Source organism: Pseudochaenichthys georgianus, chromosome 24, assembly GCF_902827115.2.
Source record: "Pseudochaenichthys georgianus chromosome 24, fPseGeo1.2, whole genome shotgun sequence".
Classification (NCBI taxonomy): Eukaryota; Metazoa; Chordata; class Actinopteri; order Perciformes; family Channichthyidae; genus Pseudochaenichthys; species Pseudochaenichthys georgianus.
In genome coordinates this window covers 13,094,071-13,109,820 of record NC_047526.1, presented here as the reverse complement: position 1 = coordinate 13,109,820, position 15,750 = coordinate 13,094,071, and the positions used below count along the sequence as shown (strand labels likewise).

Below are 15,750 nucleotides of genomic sequence, written 5' to 3'. Positions count from 1 at the left end.
GAAAAGGTTGAGTAAACCTGGCGATAAAAGTGTGCCGTGTGCGAGTCCCTGTCCGCCTGTGTGGACTCCCCGTGCTAAGGTGGCCAAGGCCAGCGACTGTTAGATCCACTGGGAGTGTAAAAACAGATGGATGTGGCGTGCCAGACCCCATGACCAGACGTGTTTGACGTTAATGCTCCACTGTATATTATCCAGCTTGCAGAAATGTTGGACGTGAGCGATGGGATCCAAGGACAGGGATGTTTAGGTACTAATTACCAAACAGCAAGGCACAAGTCTCGCTCCATATTTCCTTACTCCTGTGGAAACACTAGGCAGGCTCCATTTATTTTCTTTGACTGTTGTTTCTGGCACGGTCGAGTCTCAGTAAACACCACTCGCCCACCATTGTAAATCCGACAGGCGCAGATCTTTCAAGTTAGACTCCTTTGAGGAAAAATGGAGACGGATCGGATGGCGGCGCTCGGGTTTTCCATCTTAATGAGAGAGTGGAGAAGAGGGATGGCGTTTGATCCCTGGCATGGAAGCCTCTATTTAAGCCTGTCAACGGTCATCACTCTCTCTCCTTCTTTCTCTCTCTCGTGGATGGAGAAAAAGACCTGGACCACTGCATTTGATCAACTCAGTCAAGCACACTAACCCTTTTCAGAGCGCGGATCCCTGCTCTCGCGGCACCTTTGCTATCACCGACACACACCAAACACCCCTCCCTTCATGACAACCCTCCGACGTATCAGTGTTGATTGATCACCTCGCTGGAAAAGAAAAGAAAAGGCAGAAGCAGATCTGTGAAAATATTATTTTATTTGTAGAGCTTCGCAATGAGCAAGGCTTTCAGTCATCATGCTCCAATTTCATATCATATGTTTGTCCAAACCACACAAGAGCCGTATGGTTCTGCAAGGAAGTCTCGCTATAGTTGCAGCCTGACATCAAGCCAAAGACGATAAGCCCCCCAAGACACATTTCCATCCTCTCTCGGCTTGGACAATGAAACATTTGAACTTTAACCTGTGGATGTTGATGGGCTAAGCAGAGGAAATGTGTCTTTGATGAAGGGCTGGAGGGCAGGCTTCTTCTGACCATCGCGGACCTGGCCTGGAAGACGCTTTCCATCAAAGCCTTAATGGCTCTACCTAATCAGGCCTGATTGGTGCTGCTAAATAAATACTCTCCATTCATAATATCATGTGTAACTGAAGACAAAATCATTACCGACACTGAACATTAATAGCTAGAGGCAGAACAAATGTCTCCTCTCTGGCTGCAATACATATTTTGAGTCCATCAGTGACATTGGCATGGATTTTGAACACTTCCAAATAAAGGCACATAGTAGTGGATTTTTCACATCTTGGAAAGCAGCTTTTAAATATGACATTTTAAATGAGATTCATGCAAAAAAAAAAATCATAAACAAGCTTTGTTCTGAGTTATCAATGTCAGCTAAATCCTTTGCAACTAACATCATCAAGCATGTCAAATAATTGGTTTGAATCAAACTTTCTTAAAATCAATCGTTCAAAAGCAGGAGTGAACTTTCAAGATACGTACAAGCTCGAGTAAACAAACAGCAACACCGACAATCAAAATAAATCTGCAGATCGCAACAGTCATATTCAGCAAAACATGTATAGCGCCAATCATCAGTCATAGATGAATCAAGGTGTCTCCCCTGGAGCCAGAAGCTTGATAATAAACACTGGAGTCAGACTAGACTTTTGTGGGTTTAGGAATAAATAAAGTGAACGACCCTGACATCAGCAGCTAGCAAAATGTTTGGCCGTGCGGACCGCTGGAGTTTGTATGAAAGAGAGCTTTGTGTTATGAGAAATAAATACAGGACGGGACACAATCATGTTTGAAAAGTGTTATGTCAGAAGTTTCATAGCAGCAAGATTTGAACGTGGTTTGAAACCCGTGAATTAAGTTAAATGTGCTTGATTTGCCGTCCGCTCCACTTCTCTTTTGCCATGTCTGTTTTTGCAATTGCAACACCACATAACTAAAGCAGTGGGCCCGTACGCCACCCTGCAATATCTGACTATGACAGACAGAAAAGGTCTGTTTCCTGAAAATACCACTGAAGAAGACTCAAAAGGACAGTCACATTTATGTTGAAAAGTGATGGGGTGTTACTAGTTTATTTTGTCTGAGCTCGGGTTGCTTGGCGAATTACTTGGCCAGTCTCCTCGCCACGTCTTTGTAGGCGGTCTCGATCTCGGAGTCAGCAGCACAGGTGTTGGTGAACTCGTCGCGTGTGTAAGCGTTCTTCAAGTAGCGCCAAACCCCCTTCATTTCTGAGGGCATGTCGTAGTTGCGGTACTTCTTAGCGACAACCTGTGAGAGAAAGCAAAGCTGTAACTTTGAGAAGTGAAGACAAACTTGATTTATTTTAGCACATTTAAATCCATCCTTGGGAGGTATATTAACTGTACCATCAATGTGTATGCAGTTCAAGTAAAGAGGTATTTTAAGATTTCTAATTGTTAGTAGCGTACCCTGCTTTCCACTCAATATATGTGAGACAAATTCAACAAATGCGTGGGTGTTTTCTGTGCTGGATATGTTCAACTAATTAGGCACTCGTAACATAATAAGGACCTTTTCAGGCGATGCTTTTTTAGGGTCTCTACATGCTGACGCTTGCCAATGAGCCTTAAACACAGCCGCCGCGCCTGATTGGAATGTTACTAGTTGAAGAGTTATCTATACCTGTAGGTGGCGATAAACTCATGGGATCCCCTGTACCATATTTCATGAAATCCATCCCCAAGTTGTTGAGTTGTTTTGGTTTGGAGCAACAGGCCAATACTTATGTGTTGTCGGTGTACTCATTACTTCTGAGTAATCACATTATGTTTTTTTCCTGTTTGGCGGAAAACACGAAACTATTTCTCTTTTTTTTCAAATTTACCCCAAAACGTTTTATTGATAACAATGTATACTACAAATCTCTTTTAAAATGCCTTAATTACACCATTTGAATATTATTGTTTACAATTTTTTTGTTTAATTCTTATTATTATTATTATGTGTTATCTTGTCCTTTTTGCTCCGTGTGTGTTTAAATACTAAATTGTATTTGCATTGAAAACTTAAAAAAGGCCTCACACATGAATACATCAGAGATAACATATCAAGTACTCCTAATGTGTTTTTGAATGAACCACTAACTCTTCACCTTGACTATGTGCAGTTTAGGCAGCAGGTTGCAGTCTGCGAGAGTGAGCTCATTTCCGTCGAGGAAGCCTCTGTTGGAGCCCTTCTCCTCCTCCATGCTGTCTGCATCGATCTCATCTGGCAGGGTGCTGTTCAGGTAGTCATCCAGCTTCTTCAGGGCCCTGTTCAAACCTTTCTCTAGAACTAAACACACAGAAACGCACTATGCATTAAGTACAAGGTGAACGTGTGTGGTGTTAACCTCACTAGGTGGCAGCACAGCAGAATATATAAAAGCCTCAAACACTGGACTCTGCTTCTACCTAGTGGAGGAAGAGAGTATTGCATTCTTTGTGTGTGTGTCTGTGAGTGTGAAAGGCACAAAATGAGCAGCCCACCGGCGTTGGCCTCTGGTTTGGTGTTCTTGATGAAGGCTGAGAACTTAGCGAAGATGTCATTTCCAGCTGTGTTGACTCTCTCTGCCTGGCTGCCAATTTGGGATACTGAGCAGACGGGGGGACAGAGGTAGGAGACAGAGTCAGAGACGCAGGCAGACCTAACCATCTGGATAGCATTAACACCTGGGACTGGCGCTCAGCTCTGACTAAAAACATGTTACACGCTCACACACCGAGTTGGCCGCCCGCCTCTTAAAGCTCTCCCACACTAAGGTCCATTTATAATGCAAAAACTTTACAGGCAATAAAAGAAAGATTAAGTTAAACTGACATTTTTCTATGCAACTGCTCACACACAGGCTCTGGTTTCTTCTTAGTAGTGACAATAACACAAAACAGTAAACCTGTCTTGATTTTTCCCGAATTACACAAAAGCTATGGCTCAATTTAGCACATATTGTCTGTGTGCCTGAGATATATATAAATATATATATATATATACACTTATTCACAAAAAGATTTATAGCAGCCATAAACAACAAACAGATGTATCAGTTTACATCAGCCTTCATCAAATACAGCACGTATTCGCTTTTATTGGACTAAAATGTTTCCTGCCCTTTCAGCAGTGTCGCTGAAGTGAAGTAAATCTAGCCAAGAGCAGCATGTGTGCAGTCAGCGATACTGTAAACCATGCGTTGTAAAACCTTCCAGTTGAATTACTTTGGAGGACCGAGCGTTTCCTCCAGAAACTCCTCGATCTTGTTGATATCGGTCTTGACTTCTCCGTTGAAGGTCAGGAAAGGAGGGTGCGTCCCCGGGGCCAGGTTGTGCAAATCTGCTGGCTTTCTGCAGAGGACATAAAGATAGCAGTGTGTCGTGAGGAAAGGCACAGGTGTGTTTGTGCATTGGAAGCTAGCATTTTACGGTTCCTCGCCTTTTGAGGTCAACAGTGGTGACGTTGAACACGACTCCTTTGAGCCAGAGGATCATGAAGAGGCGCTGAGAGAAGGGGCAGTTGCCGATGCTTTCTCCATCATTTCCGGCCTAAATGACAGAAAAAAAGAGTTGAAATATAACGTACAGGCAAATCGCATGTACAATGGATGGACTACAGTAGTTAAAGAAAAGTCAGTATTTTTTCATTGCGGTATCCTGAGGACTGATCCCTTGGCAATGTATTTGACATTAGATGACAGCCGGATGGTACAGCTACCAAACGTATTTTAGCAATCTTTAAATAATTCACGTATATAATGTTGAACATTATATTTATAATTTTTTAACCCATTAATCTAGCTTTCAGACATCCCTTTCTGGTGGGCAACTATCAATGCTATATACCAGCGGATTTCAAAGTGTGAGGCGCGCCTCCCTGGGGGGCGCCAGAGAGCTTCAGGGGAGGTAACGAGGAACAGTGAAATCTAGCTAGCTAACTTCAGCTAACTTTATGCGAGCGGCAACATGGATCAACTTTTTGTGAAATTACATTAAGTGAGAGAGGAGACAGCGTCTGGCAGAAAACGTGTGTCACTTGCACACTTTTGGCTGTCTGTGGAGACTGAGTTCCCCCACCTCGCCAAAAAGGCTGTAAAAGTGCTCATTCCCTTCACCTCCACCCAGGGGCAGACTGGCCATCTGTAGAATCTGGAGAACGGCCGGTCGTCAAGGGCCGTTGACGGCCGGCTCGGTTCGCTGATGGCCGGCCCCGCCCTTCATTTGTTATGTTTTTAAACGGCATCATCGAAGTTGCGCTGACAGGCGACAGAGGTCCACCGTATCCCCGCAGCGAGGCTCCCCCCGTTGACAGTTCACTAGTGGTAGGCTTTTCTTTAGATGGCTATAATATGTTTTGCTGGTGCCAAACAAGCAGCACATTTCCTAGACTGGTACATCCGAATGCATCTCCACCCTGTAAGTGGGCAGGCACCATCTAGTGTAGGTAATTCACTGACTGTTAACAAGTACCTCATTCAACCCCACTTCAAGAACTCCCCACTTAATCCTCCTATCTCCTTTACCATGTTTTTACAGTTGGGAAAATCCTTGGTCACAAGGTTGTCTCTCTGAAAACAAACCTTGCTACTATCAATAAAATACATATTGGATTAAGCTGACTGTTATCTTTTACTTTGTTTGAATAGAAAGGTTTTAATAAGCTGTATAAATGTAAACACTATGTGAACACGCATGAATACGTCACCCTGAAATCCCTGATTCAAATGTACGATAGGGAGAAGTCCAACCAAGTACACTCTGGGTCAGTTATATATTATACCTGTACTAAATGTTGTCTATATAAACGTGGGCATGTAAAATGGCAGCATAATCTTGCCTTCCTGTTAAAGCTTTGAATTGTCTAATTTGTTATCAGTTTTAAATGTCTTAATGGTCTTTCATACGACAAATAAAGCATACAAATAACCAAATAAGAGTCAAAGTGTTCCTCCTTGTTCTAACACTTGTGATATTATCACATCCCCTCCATCGTATACTTGTGGACATGCAGAGAGATCATGTGTCGGCATGTATGGATACACAGCAGAGCCTCAGGAGTGACACCATACGCACTGGCCCGACTGAATTATACATGGTGCTTTCATCCCCTGGTTCACTGGCCGCTGGGGCGCAGGGGGCCGGGTCAGACCTGCAGGCCCGCGTCACAGAAACACAACACAGAAAAAGAAGTGCACTGACCTCAAGGTGAGCAGAGATTTGACAGGGGAGACTATATTATATGTTGGTGATTTGGGTACTGTACTCCAAAGCATTAAGAAAGCAATACATTTATTTCATTATGTACACATTTTCTTTCATTACGATGGCTTGCTGAAGCTCAGAGTAGCAATTGAGAGAAAAAAAAATGCAATAGTTTTCTCTTCTGTGTTTGGACTAATAACAGTAAAGCAGTGTTTCCCCTACCATTGTCTTGGCGGGGCCAAGACATCCCCCTGAAATTCAAGGTGTTTAAAAATGGTTTTATTATTATTATTATATATATTATAATAAATTATTATTATAATTTTGTTATTAAGGTTTTTTATTATTGTTAGCCTGAAACCAGCCCGAACACCCGCAGCCTGGCTGGGAGTTTGTGTGTGTGTGCTCACACACCGACTCACAGCCTCGCGTCCCGCCGTCTCAGGGAGGAGAAATCGGCGGGGCTGCAGCTGAGAAAGGATTTAGTGTGTGTGTGTGTGTGTGTGTGTGTGTGTGTGTGTGTGTGTGTGTGTGTGTGTGTGTGTGTGTGTGTGTGTGTGTGTGTGTGTGTGTGTGTGTGTGTGTGGTGTGTGTGTGTGTGTGTGTGTGTGTGTGTGTGTGTGTGTGTGTGTGTGTGTGTGTGTGTGTGTGTGTGTGTGTGTGTGAGGAAGTCACGTAACGGCTCCACGGATGGGTCCATTTGGACAAATGGGTCCATTTGGGTACGGGCACGTCACTGTACCCAGGAAGAAAAAGAGAAATCTCCAACGAGGCGTTCTGGGGCAGCAGAGACAGGTCTTCTCTGTGTTAGAGTTTTACTCGCTACAGGCTGTACTTTGAGGGTTGTGACTCTGCAGACCGTTTACATGCAGAAAAACCTTCATAACAAACAAGGGGACGGGTATAACCGGAAAAGCATGACATGGGACCTTTAAGTCTTTAACACCACTATCATTACAATTAAAAATAAATCATTTGTATTTGGATGACCATGAGTCACTTCACAAATACCTATTCTACACCTACGTGGAAAACATATTGCCTTTCGGCTCATGTGCCTGACAGTAGCACCGCTCCTAGCAAAGACCAGAAACAGAGCTGTCGGTCTGAAAGTAGCTGAGCCAACTGTATGTAGTCCAGCCATTGATGCCATGCTGTCATGCTGCCTGAGCGCATGTGATGCTTCTGTCCGTGCATTGTTGTGGCTCGGCTCAGCAGCACAGAGGTAACACAATACACAGCCGCTGATAATAGTCAATCAACATCTAGAAAACGGAGGACAAAAGCTGTCCCACACAACTAGGCCTGTGGGCGCAAGGAACGCCGAGAGATCTAACGATGCAGGGGGGGGATCCAGCACACATGTATACTTTACTATAACTGGGTTTTGCTGTTCTTTGTTAGTCTAAACACTCATTTGTATTGAGCATTAATTATACTGTAGCATTACCTGGGCTTGGTTGAGGAAGCACATGCTCATGTCTTCATGTTATCTTGTGTATGTGATGAGTTAATATTGCAATTAAATTCTCGAGAAAGATCAAATATCTAGGATCAGAGAAATCATTTTAGTAAATTAAATGTAGCATCTTGTATCTCCAGCGTGCCTTTCTGTCTGTCAAGCACTTTGTAAAGGCTGTTAAACACTTTGTTCACTCTATTGAACCAATAAGTATTAAGCCATTTCAAAATATAGGTAAAGGAGGTGCAGCCATGTAAGATAGTTATATGTCCATCAGGTACCTCTCCGTTGGCAGCATCATGGAAATAACTAATATTAGGGCTAATATTAGCAATATGGAAACCACGCCATATAAAGCAAGGTCCTTATCCATAGCTGGTGTGTCACCTACAGTTGATGGTAGTCTATGATGAAGCCATGCATGGCTGTAACAGCAACACATCCTTAAAATCCAATAAAATACATTATAGACCGTCTCCACTTTTAGTGTAGGCAATAATTAGAATGTGTTTTACCACTTAGCCTTGCTCTCAAACAGCTCTTTCTGACAGCAAGGTAAGTGGTGAAATTGTTCTAAATATAGTGCAAAGTTATAGTGAAGACGTTTTCTACTATCTTCAAAGCCACCAGACACCATTGACAACAACTATGACTTTAGCATGCATGACACATTTTGTTGATGATTTACAGTTTCCTCAATTGGTTAGTTAGTTTGTCTTATTTTGTTGTTATTAAGTTACAGTTCCCTAAAGTCACCCATTAATACCAACAATTGAGGTCAAATCAATGTTTTTGTTGACGAGAGATAACGGCTTCAGTTCCCCATAAGAAATGAATGTCCGACGGCAAGCTAAAATGGTGAAAATATGTGCAATATAGTACATTTCTTAGCTTTCGTACCCAATTTCCAAACTGGGGGCATGCCAACCATCATCTACTGTAGGTATTACTCAGTATCTGACTGTGGATTGGAACTTTCCCTTTAAGAAAACCTCAATAGAAGGCAATAGTGACTATTGAGGAACACCATTTCATAAACATGTGAGTGACATCTTAAAATACCTAGCTTAATGTAAGTTTAGCTGCAATATGTTGCTCTTTAGAACGAAGTATGTCATACTTAGACAACAGGAACATGTCAAAGATCAGGAGGGCAATGCAAACCGACAAGTCTTGAACTTCATGTTACCAAGCCAGTTTCCAGGGAGCTGGTGTGTCTGAGGTCAGCCTCCACTCCAGCTAATTGGGTCAGCATCCAGGCAGCACATCGACATCCACCTCACCTGCCTCAGGTATATTCATCTGCCTCTAACATTTCCCACAGGGCCTCAAGTGCACCCATTTGTGGAGCGCAAAACAACACAGCTGTGTCTACTGAAGCTTGCCTACCAACATGTTTGCTCTCTTTCAGGAGATAGTCTGGGACATCTATTGATTGGGAGAAATGTCAGCGCTGCTTGTAAACAAAAGAGCAGAGTGGCTCATTTAATGGATTGTGGAGAGAATGAGTGAATGCAGTCCTTTCTTTAAACAAGGCTTTAATGTGGAGTCATATGAAGTACTGCAACAGTACCCCAATGCTAGATTCCTACCATCCACTAGCAGCCTCCGTATCACTGTCCCAACAATGCCAGTGCGTATGTAACTCTACCTCTACTATTGAGTTACACAAGCTTTCCACAGCACAATATCCTGCACATATGCTGCTTCTATCTTCCAGCAAAGCTTAAGTTAAGACAATACTTTAAGCATATATTCTGACTCTGTCTTACCTTGACAAAAAGCTCAATATCAGGGTCTCTGTCTTGGCTGTCAGTGGACATGATGCCTCCTTCTGGCTGTCACCTTGATTCTTTTTTTAAAACTACAGTCCTTTGCTTATCCTCTGAGGTCTACATCCTCCAGAAAGAGATGATTGAAAAAGAAACCAGCTATCCTCTCTGCGCTGACAGCGATCCCTTACACCTTAAAAACGTTTTGGTTTTCAGGCCTTGATTTGAGATCTCCACCCCCTTTGGTCCTTGCAATGGCTTTCTTCTCCCTTGCTGGTGTCCAGTCCAGGTGGCAAGTGGAGCCCTGACTCTGATTTAGACACAGATGGAGAGCAGAGCTAGCTCTCACTGACACACGAGTGGGAAACAGGTGTCAGTCTATAACCAGGGGGTGGAGCCCCATCCCTCTCTTCCGACCACTGCAACCAAACTCCCCTGTAAAAAACACACAGGACTAACATCACCTCCTTCCTTATCTGTGTCATCTCTCTTAAACATTTCAACTCACTTTCTTAATTTTCTATTTGGTTTTTGGTTTCAGATCAGGTTGACTTTACCATCCATTTTGCAATCAGCAAAAAAAATACCTTGCAAGTAGTCCCCAAATATCGAATATAACCTGCAAAAAAAGTGGTATGACTATTTTTGACAGTTTTTGTCAGTGAGCAGCAGCATACATATTTAATGGGTGTTCACATGTTCCAGCTCTGGCAGAATGAGGCAGGTTATATTTGATCACCAGCAGGAGACGATTCCTCTGTGAATTATTGATGCTTGGATTTGGTTTTATGGCAAGAATTGGCGTTCATTTACAGAGAACCTAAGTAGGGCAACCAAAATATAAGCAGGTCTGACTAAAAACATCTTCATCAGCACACACTGGAGAAAATGAGTGGCTTAACCTATGAATTTATAAGTCAGATAAAAGCAGGAAAACAGAGAAGCTAGAACTAATTTAAAGTAAACAGTTTCTATTTATAGAGCAGCCCCCTCTCGTGGCTGACATGCCAACATGCAGCAAGAGCCAATTACTGTGCTACTGTGGAAGAGTCATTATATGTTTATGAGGGAACACATTGAGTACTTTCACAATGTGTTATTTTAGGTTTTATTTGTATAGGCCTTAATCAATGTTTCCATATTCTTGACAGCCCCCTAATGATGAAAACAACACATGATAATGAGCTAAACTGACTTTATTTTGAGATTTACATTGTAGTCAAAGTCCTTTGCATCAGTAAATAGAAACGCTCATTCCAAATGGGAGCAACTGCCTTTTCCTGCATTTAAAATCATCTATCTTTATACATATATATATATATATATCAGTTTTGTCATTGTCTGGTTTTTTCTTTTATTGAAAAACGTTTTTCTCTTAAATTACATCTTGTAAATATGTATGGTATGGTTGAACCTTTTCATTAAGATCTCTAATGTTGCTCTCTTGCCGATAGTGTGACGAGAACATCGTTAGCACTCTCATATCTGTTCGGTACATATGAATACTACCACCAGCCACTTAGCTTAGCCTTCCCCTCACAGATTTATTTTAAAGTTTGGTTTAACAACTCATGGATATCTGTTAATAAGATAACTTGAGACGAGAGGGGTATTGGATTTCTTCGAACTTTGGACAAGCAAGCTAGCAGTTTCCCCCTCTTTGTGTTTTCTATGCTAAGCTAACTCTGAATTCAATGGTATCCATTTTCTCACCTAACTCATTGCAAAACTTCAGACGAGCATATGTCCCAATATGTCTTAACTATTCATTTTTAAGGATGTCTAAATAGTGGATGATCATAAAACCATTAAGGGTTTAGAAGATATGGCCTTGGTTTGTGTGTCTTTTGGAGACAAAAGGTACAATCCCTGGCTTATTGGTGCTAATCATTCACTTGTACATCAAACAGTAACAGACATTTTGTATCTGTCTGGACCCAAGGTGGAGCGGGGAGTCAACACACTTGCCAAATGTGACAACATTGTCAATATAAGCATTGTCTTGATAGACAATCAGTGACAAAAAATAATTTGAACAGGATTATATGTCCTTCCACATGTTGCCTACTTAAGAAGAACTGCTTAAGAATTCGTACAGCTTGTTATCGTATGAGAATCTAAAAAACACGCTTAGTTATATTAGTGATAGCCTGTTCTGCGGTAATCAGTTTATCACTGACAGCAGAGGAGAAGCCATTAGGGCTTTTAACCTGGAGAGCCTATCTCTTTACTCCCCTCCCTATTTTTATAGCGTTGCTTAGTTGGGTTTATGGCGATTGGTGTTGAACATTAAAGAGGTGGGAAATCGAGGATTGAGTGGTATGCGGAAAAGAGACAAATATGTTGTCACAACCCTGGAGAACTATGGTCGTTGCTTATCATAATTGTGAAAAGATAGTATCTCTAATCACAATTTCTTGGATGTTGTTTCTGAACACGGGTGAAAATCAGCAAAAAAAGGACAGAAGGTTTCTTTATGGCTAAATAACATAAAATCCTCTTTTACGGGAATGTTTTCTTGTTAAAGTCAAAACAATGGGCTTTCAATATGTTATTTTGATATGTTCATGAAATGTGGGATTTAGCAAAGCTTAAACTGTTTCTGGAGTATGCCACAGTCCCTGTCACATGCATAGTCGAAAGTTAGGATCAAGAAATCCTCATCCAGGTCAGATTGTAGCAATTACTTCGTTTGTTTGCAAGCCATCTGTGTTGATTGCAACTGACAATGGCTTTTGCTGTTACAAATACAAAGACACTTTTCGGATTGAACACAAACCACTGCTGTCATTCCTCGATACAAGGCCTCTTTTGGAGCTAAAACAGAGATTCTTGAGCCCGGCCCACTGACTCAATCTCTGTTGCTCAATCAGCAAAGTTACCCCTGCATGTGCTGATAGCACAGCTCATAGAGCGGCTCTATCATAAAACACACAGTGGGATTTACTCAGGCATGGAGTTCACCCCTGGTTTCTATGGCTGTACAGTAAACTGGTTAATTATTACATCCAGATTAAACTCACTGACAAAGCCACTGAAACTAAGAGATCCATGCTTCTGTGACATTTCTTACTGATAACTACGCTTTGTCATGTATAATTCTACTTCAGTTTATTATTATTTATTTATTATTCCTACAACTGTTGTTCTAGTATTTGCCTCTAATTACTGACTCCAAAAAGTGTAATTCAGTCTACTTAAATGCGCTCTACAGATAGGCTTCAACCATGTGTAGACTGGCTTTAAAATAGGGTTTCTATTTTTAATCTTTTAAATGTGTTTTATATATTTTGAATGGGGGAAATAGAATGATTTATTGTGACTAGTGTCTCGCATTCTAACATCATTATAGTTTGAACCTGTTGTACATGTTTCTGCGTCACATTTTCGCTCTGTGTAGTCATGGACTCTGACCTGAGTTTCAACAGTCACATTAAAACAGATACTAAATCAGCCTACTATCACATAAAGAATATATCTAGGATTAAAAGACTAATGTCACAGCAGGATTTGGAAAAACTTGTCCATGCCTTTATCTTCAGTAGACTGGACTACTGCAATGGTGTCTTCACAGGTCTCACTAAAAAATCTATTAGAAAGCTGCAGCTGATTCAGAACGCCGCTGCTCGAGTCCTCACTAACACTAAGAAAGTGGATCACATCACTCCAGTTCTGAAGTCTTTACACTGGCTTCCTGTGTGTCAAAGAATAGATTTCAAAATACTGCTGCTGGTTTATAAAGCACTGAATGGTTTAGGCCCAAAATACATTTCTGACCTCCTGCTAAACTATGAACCATCCAGATCTCTCAGGTCTTCAGGGACTGGTCAGCTTTCTGTCCCCAGAGTCAGAACTAAACATGGAGAAGCAGCGTTCAGTTATTATGCTCCAAATATCTGGAACAAACTCCCAGAAACCTGCAGGTCCGCTGCAACTCTGAGTACTTTTAAATCCAGGCTGAAGACTTTTCTTTTTGTCGCTGCTTTTAATTGAACTATTCACATCTTAGACTGCACTGTAACTTTTATCCATGTACTTTTTCTTTTTATGTTTATTTTATTAGCTTTTATTTTTAATAACTGATTTTAAATGCCATTTTCTTAATGTCTTTCATTTTTTGTAAAGCACTTTGAATTGCCTTGTGTTGAAAAGTGCTATATAAATAAACTTGCAAATGGAAATCATATTTCTTGATTGTTAAAACGTACCTGGCAAATTAAACTTATTAAACAGATTTGATTGTGAAATGCCTTAAAAATAATCAGTAATGGCTTCAGATTATTTAACATGAGACTTATCATAGGCTAATGTGTTGATTTGTCATGTTTATGGCTCAGAAGTGGCAAAAAGTGGTCGATTTTGCACCTTTTGGATTAAATGCAGTAACCTATTGATATGCAATCTACATGCCAGATATTGCAACACAATAATCCATGTTCTGTCTACAAAATGCACAGCATGTACATTGGCTGATACGTGTACCGAAGGGTAATTTAAGTTCATACCCTGCAATACGACAGATCATTCATGATGCCTTATTGTAGGGCACGATAATAATTAATTTCTGCAGGGTGTAAATTCACAACCTACCCAGCAGCATATAAAGTATAAATTCAATTAGCTCCTCCTTCTGCAGCTTAGCCTAGTTAGACATTAATCAGCTATAATTAGAGTACTATAATATCATTTAAAATAGTCTATACACTTCCAATAAGTGTATTTTTTTGTTGACGCTTATATTTTTATCTTTTACTTTACTGGTAATACACTATTTTTAAACTGGGGTATTGCTCTTTTTTACAAGGAGTACTTCCTTGCACCACTGTGTTTAAAACAAGACAGCAAAGAGTTTTTCTTGCATTTAATAAAAAGCAACATGTCCTGCACAGTGAAGAATACAAGGTGAGATGGCTTCAAGCAAGGATCCTTTTGGTAAATCATATTGCTGAGTCCATCACTAAAGATAGTAAAAAACAAACTTTAATGCAGCAACGTTTTATTCCTCATGCTGAGCAGTGGATCAGATCCTGCCTGGCTGGCTCTCTGCCCACCTGTCGGCCTGAAAGGAGTCTTACCTTGACGAACAGAGAGATGTCCGGCTGGCTGGGGTCCTCCGGTGCTGCGCTGCTGTCGTCCAGACTGACACTCTCCAGAGTTTGCACGCCTAAGTCTACAGACGGCTCCGGGGTGCTGTCGGGGCTGGAGGGAGAGTCCGATCTACCATTCTCCGCGGTCTCCTCGTCCTCCACCCGCAGCTGGATCGGCGGGTCGTCGCACGGGTCCCTGGGGGAGGCAGAGGATGCTGAGGAGGCCGAAGAGCGCCTGGATCCGCCGTTCACTTCCTCCACCTGCACCGTGACTTCTGGCTCCGGCATTGGACACACAACTGGCTCCGGAATTATGCACACCTCTGGCTCCGGCATTGGACACACAACTGGCTCCGGCATTGGACACACAACTGGCTCCGGCATTATGCACACCTCTGGCTCCGGCATTGGACACACAACTGGCTCCGGCATTACGCACACCTCTGGCTCCGGCATTGGACACACAACTAGCTCGGGCATTACGCACACCTCTGGCCCTTTCTCAGCTTTAACTTCTTCTTTAACCTCGACCTTTGCTTTCGCCTCTTCTTCATCATCGCTGGATGAAGAGGACGAGCTGCTGTGTTTGTCCTCGTCTCTGACGGCCATGTAGTCCGGGGAGCTGCGCCCCTCTCCCTTCGTGGAGACGTGGACCTGCACCTCGCTGTACAGCGGCTCTGCGGGGCTCTCATATTTGGGCTCTCGGTCGGGGCTGTTTGCTCCATCGCGGGGCTGTTTCTGCACACGTCCCTCATCTATTGTTTCGTAGATGTTGTCCATGTTTGCTGGATTAGTGTTGGCACACCTGCTGTAGCGTGGAGGAGTGCTGAAGTGGTCTAACTGGTGGCACACAGTGAGCCTGCCTCTGAGCGTCTGGGCAAATTCCAGCGATAACTCATAGCAGACCTTTGATCCTGGAAGTTAACAAGTGATTTATGCAAAACCTGAGGCCTCTGTGCTTTCAAGGACATATTAGGGAAATACCCTTTTAAATGCAATACTTTTTTAATGCAGTATAATTCTTGTCTTTTAATTTGTCCAACTTTTTAATTGTTGGAGTATATTATTATTTTCCAATTTAGAATTTTCCAGTTTTTTTAACACAAGTTTCTCTGCAATCTATCAAATATTTGTCAGGACTAGTTTCCTTGAAACAACAGATGAGCTTA

General features: G+C 42.0%; 1 protein-coding gene across 1 annotated transcript; it reads right to left on the bottom strand.

Annotated features, from left to right (window-relative positions):
* Window positions 1–787: 787 nt before the first annotated feature.
* On the bottom strand, window positions 788–15,472 carry clic5b (chloride intracellular channel 5b). Its single transcript, XM_034076593.2, is given in 7 exon segments — window positions 788–2,340; window positions 3,185–3,366; window positions 3,561–3,635; window positions 3,638–3,665; window positions 4,268–4,409; window positions 4,498–4,607; window positions 14,570–15,472. Coding segments are annotated over 7 exon segments (1,494 nt in total). The 5' UTR covers window positions 15,362–15,472; the 3' UTR covers window positions 788–2,175.
* Window positions 15,473–15,750: the final 278 nt, after the last annotated feature.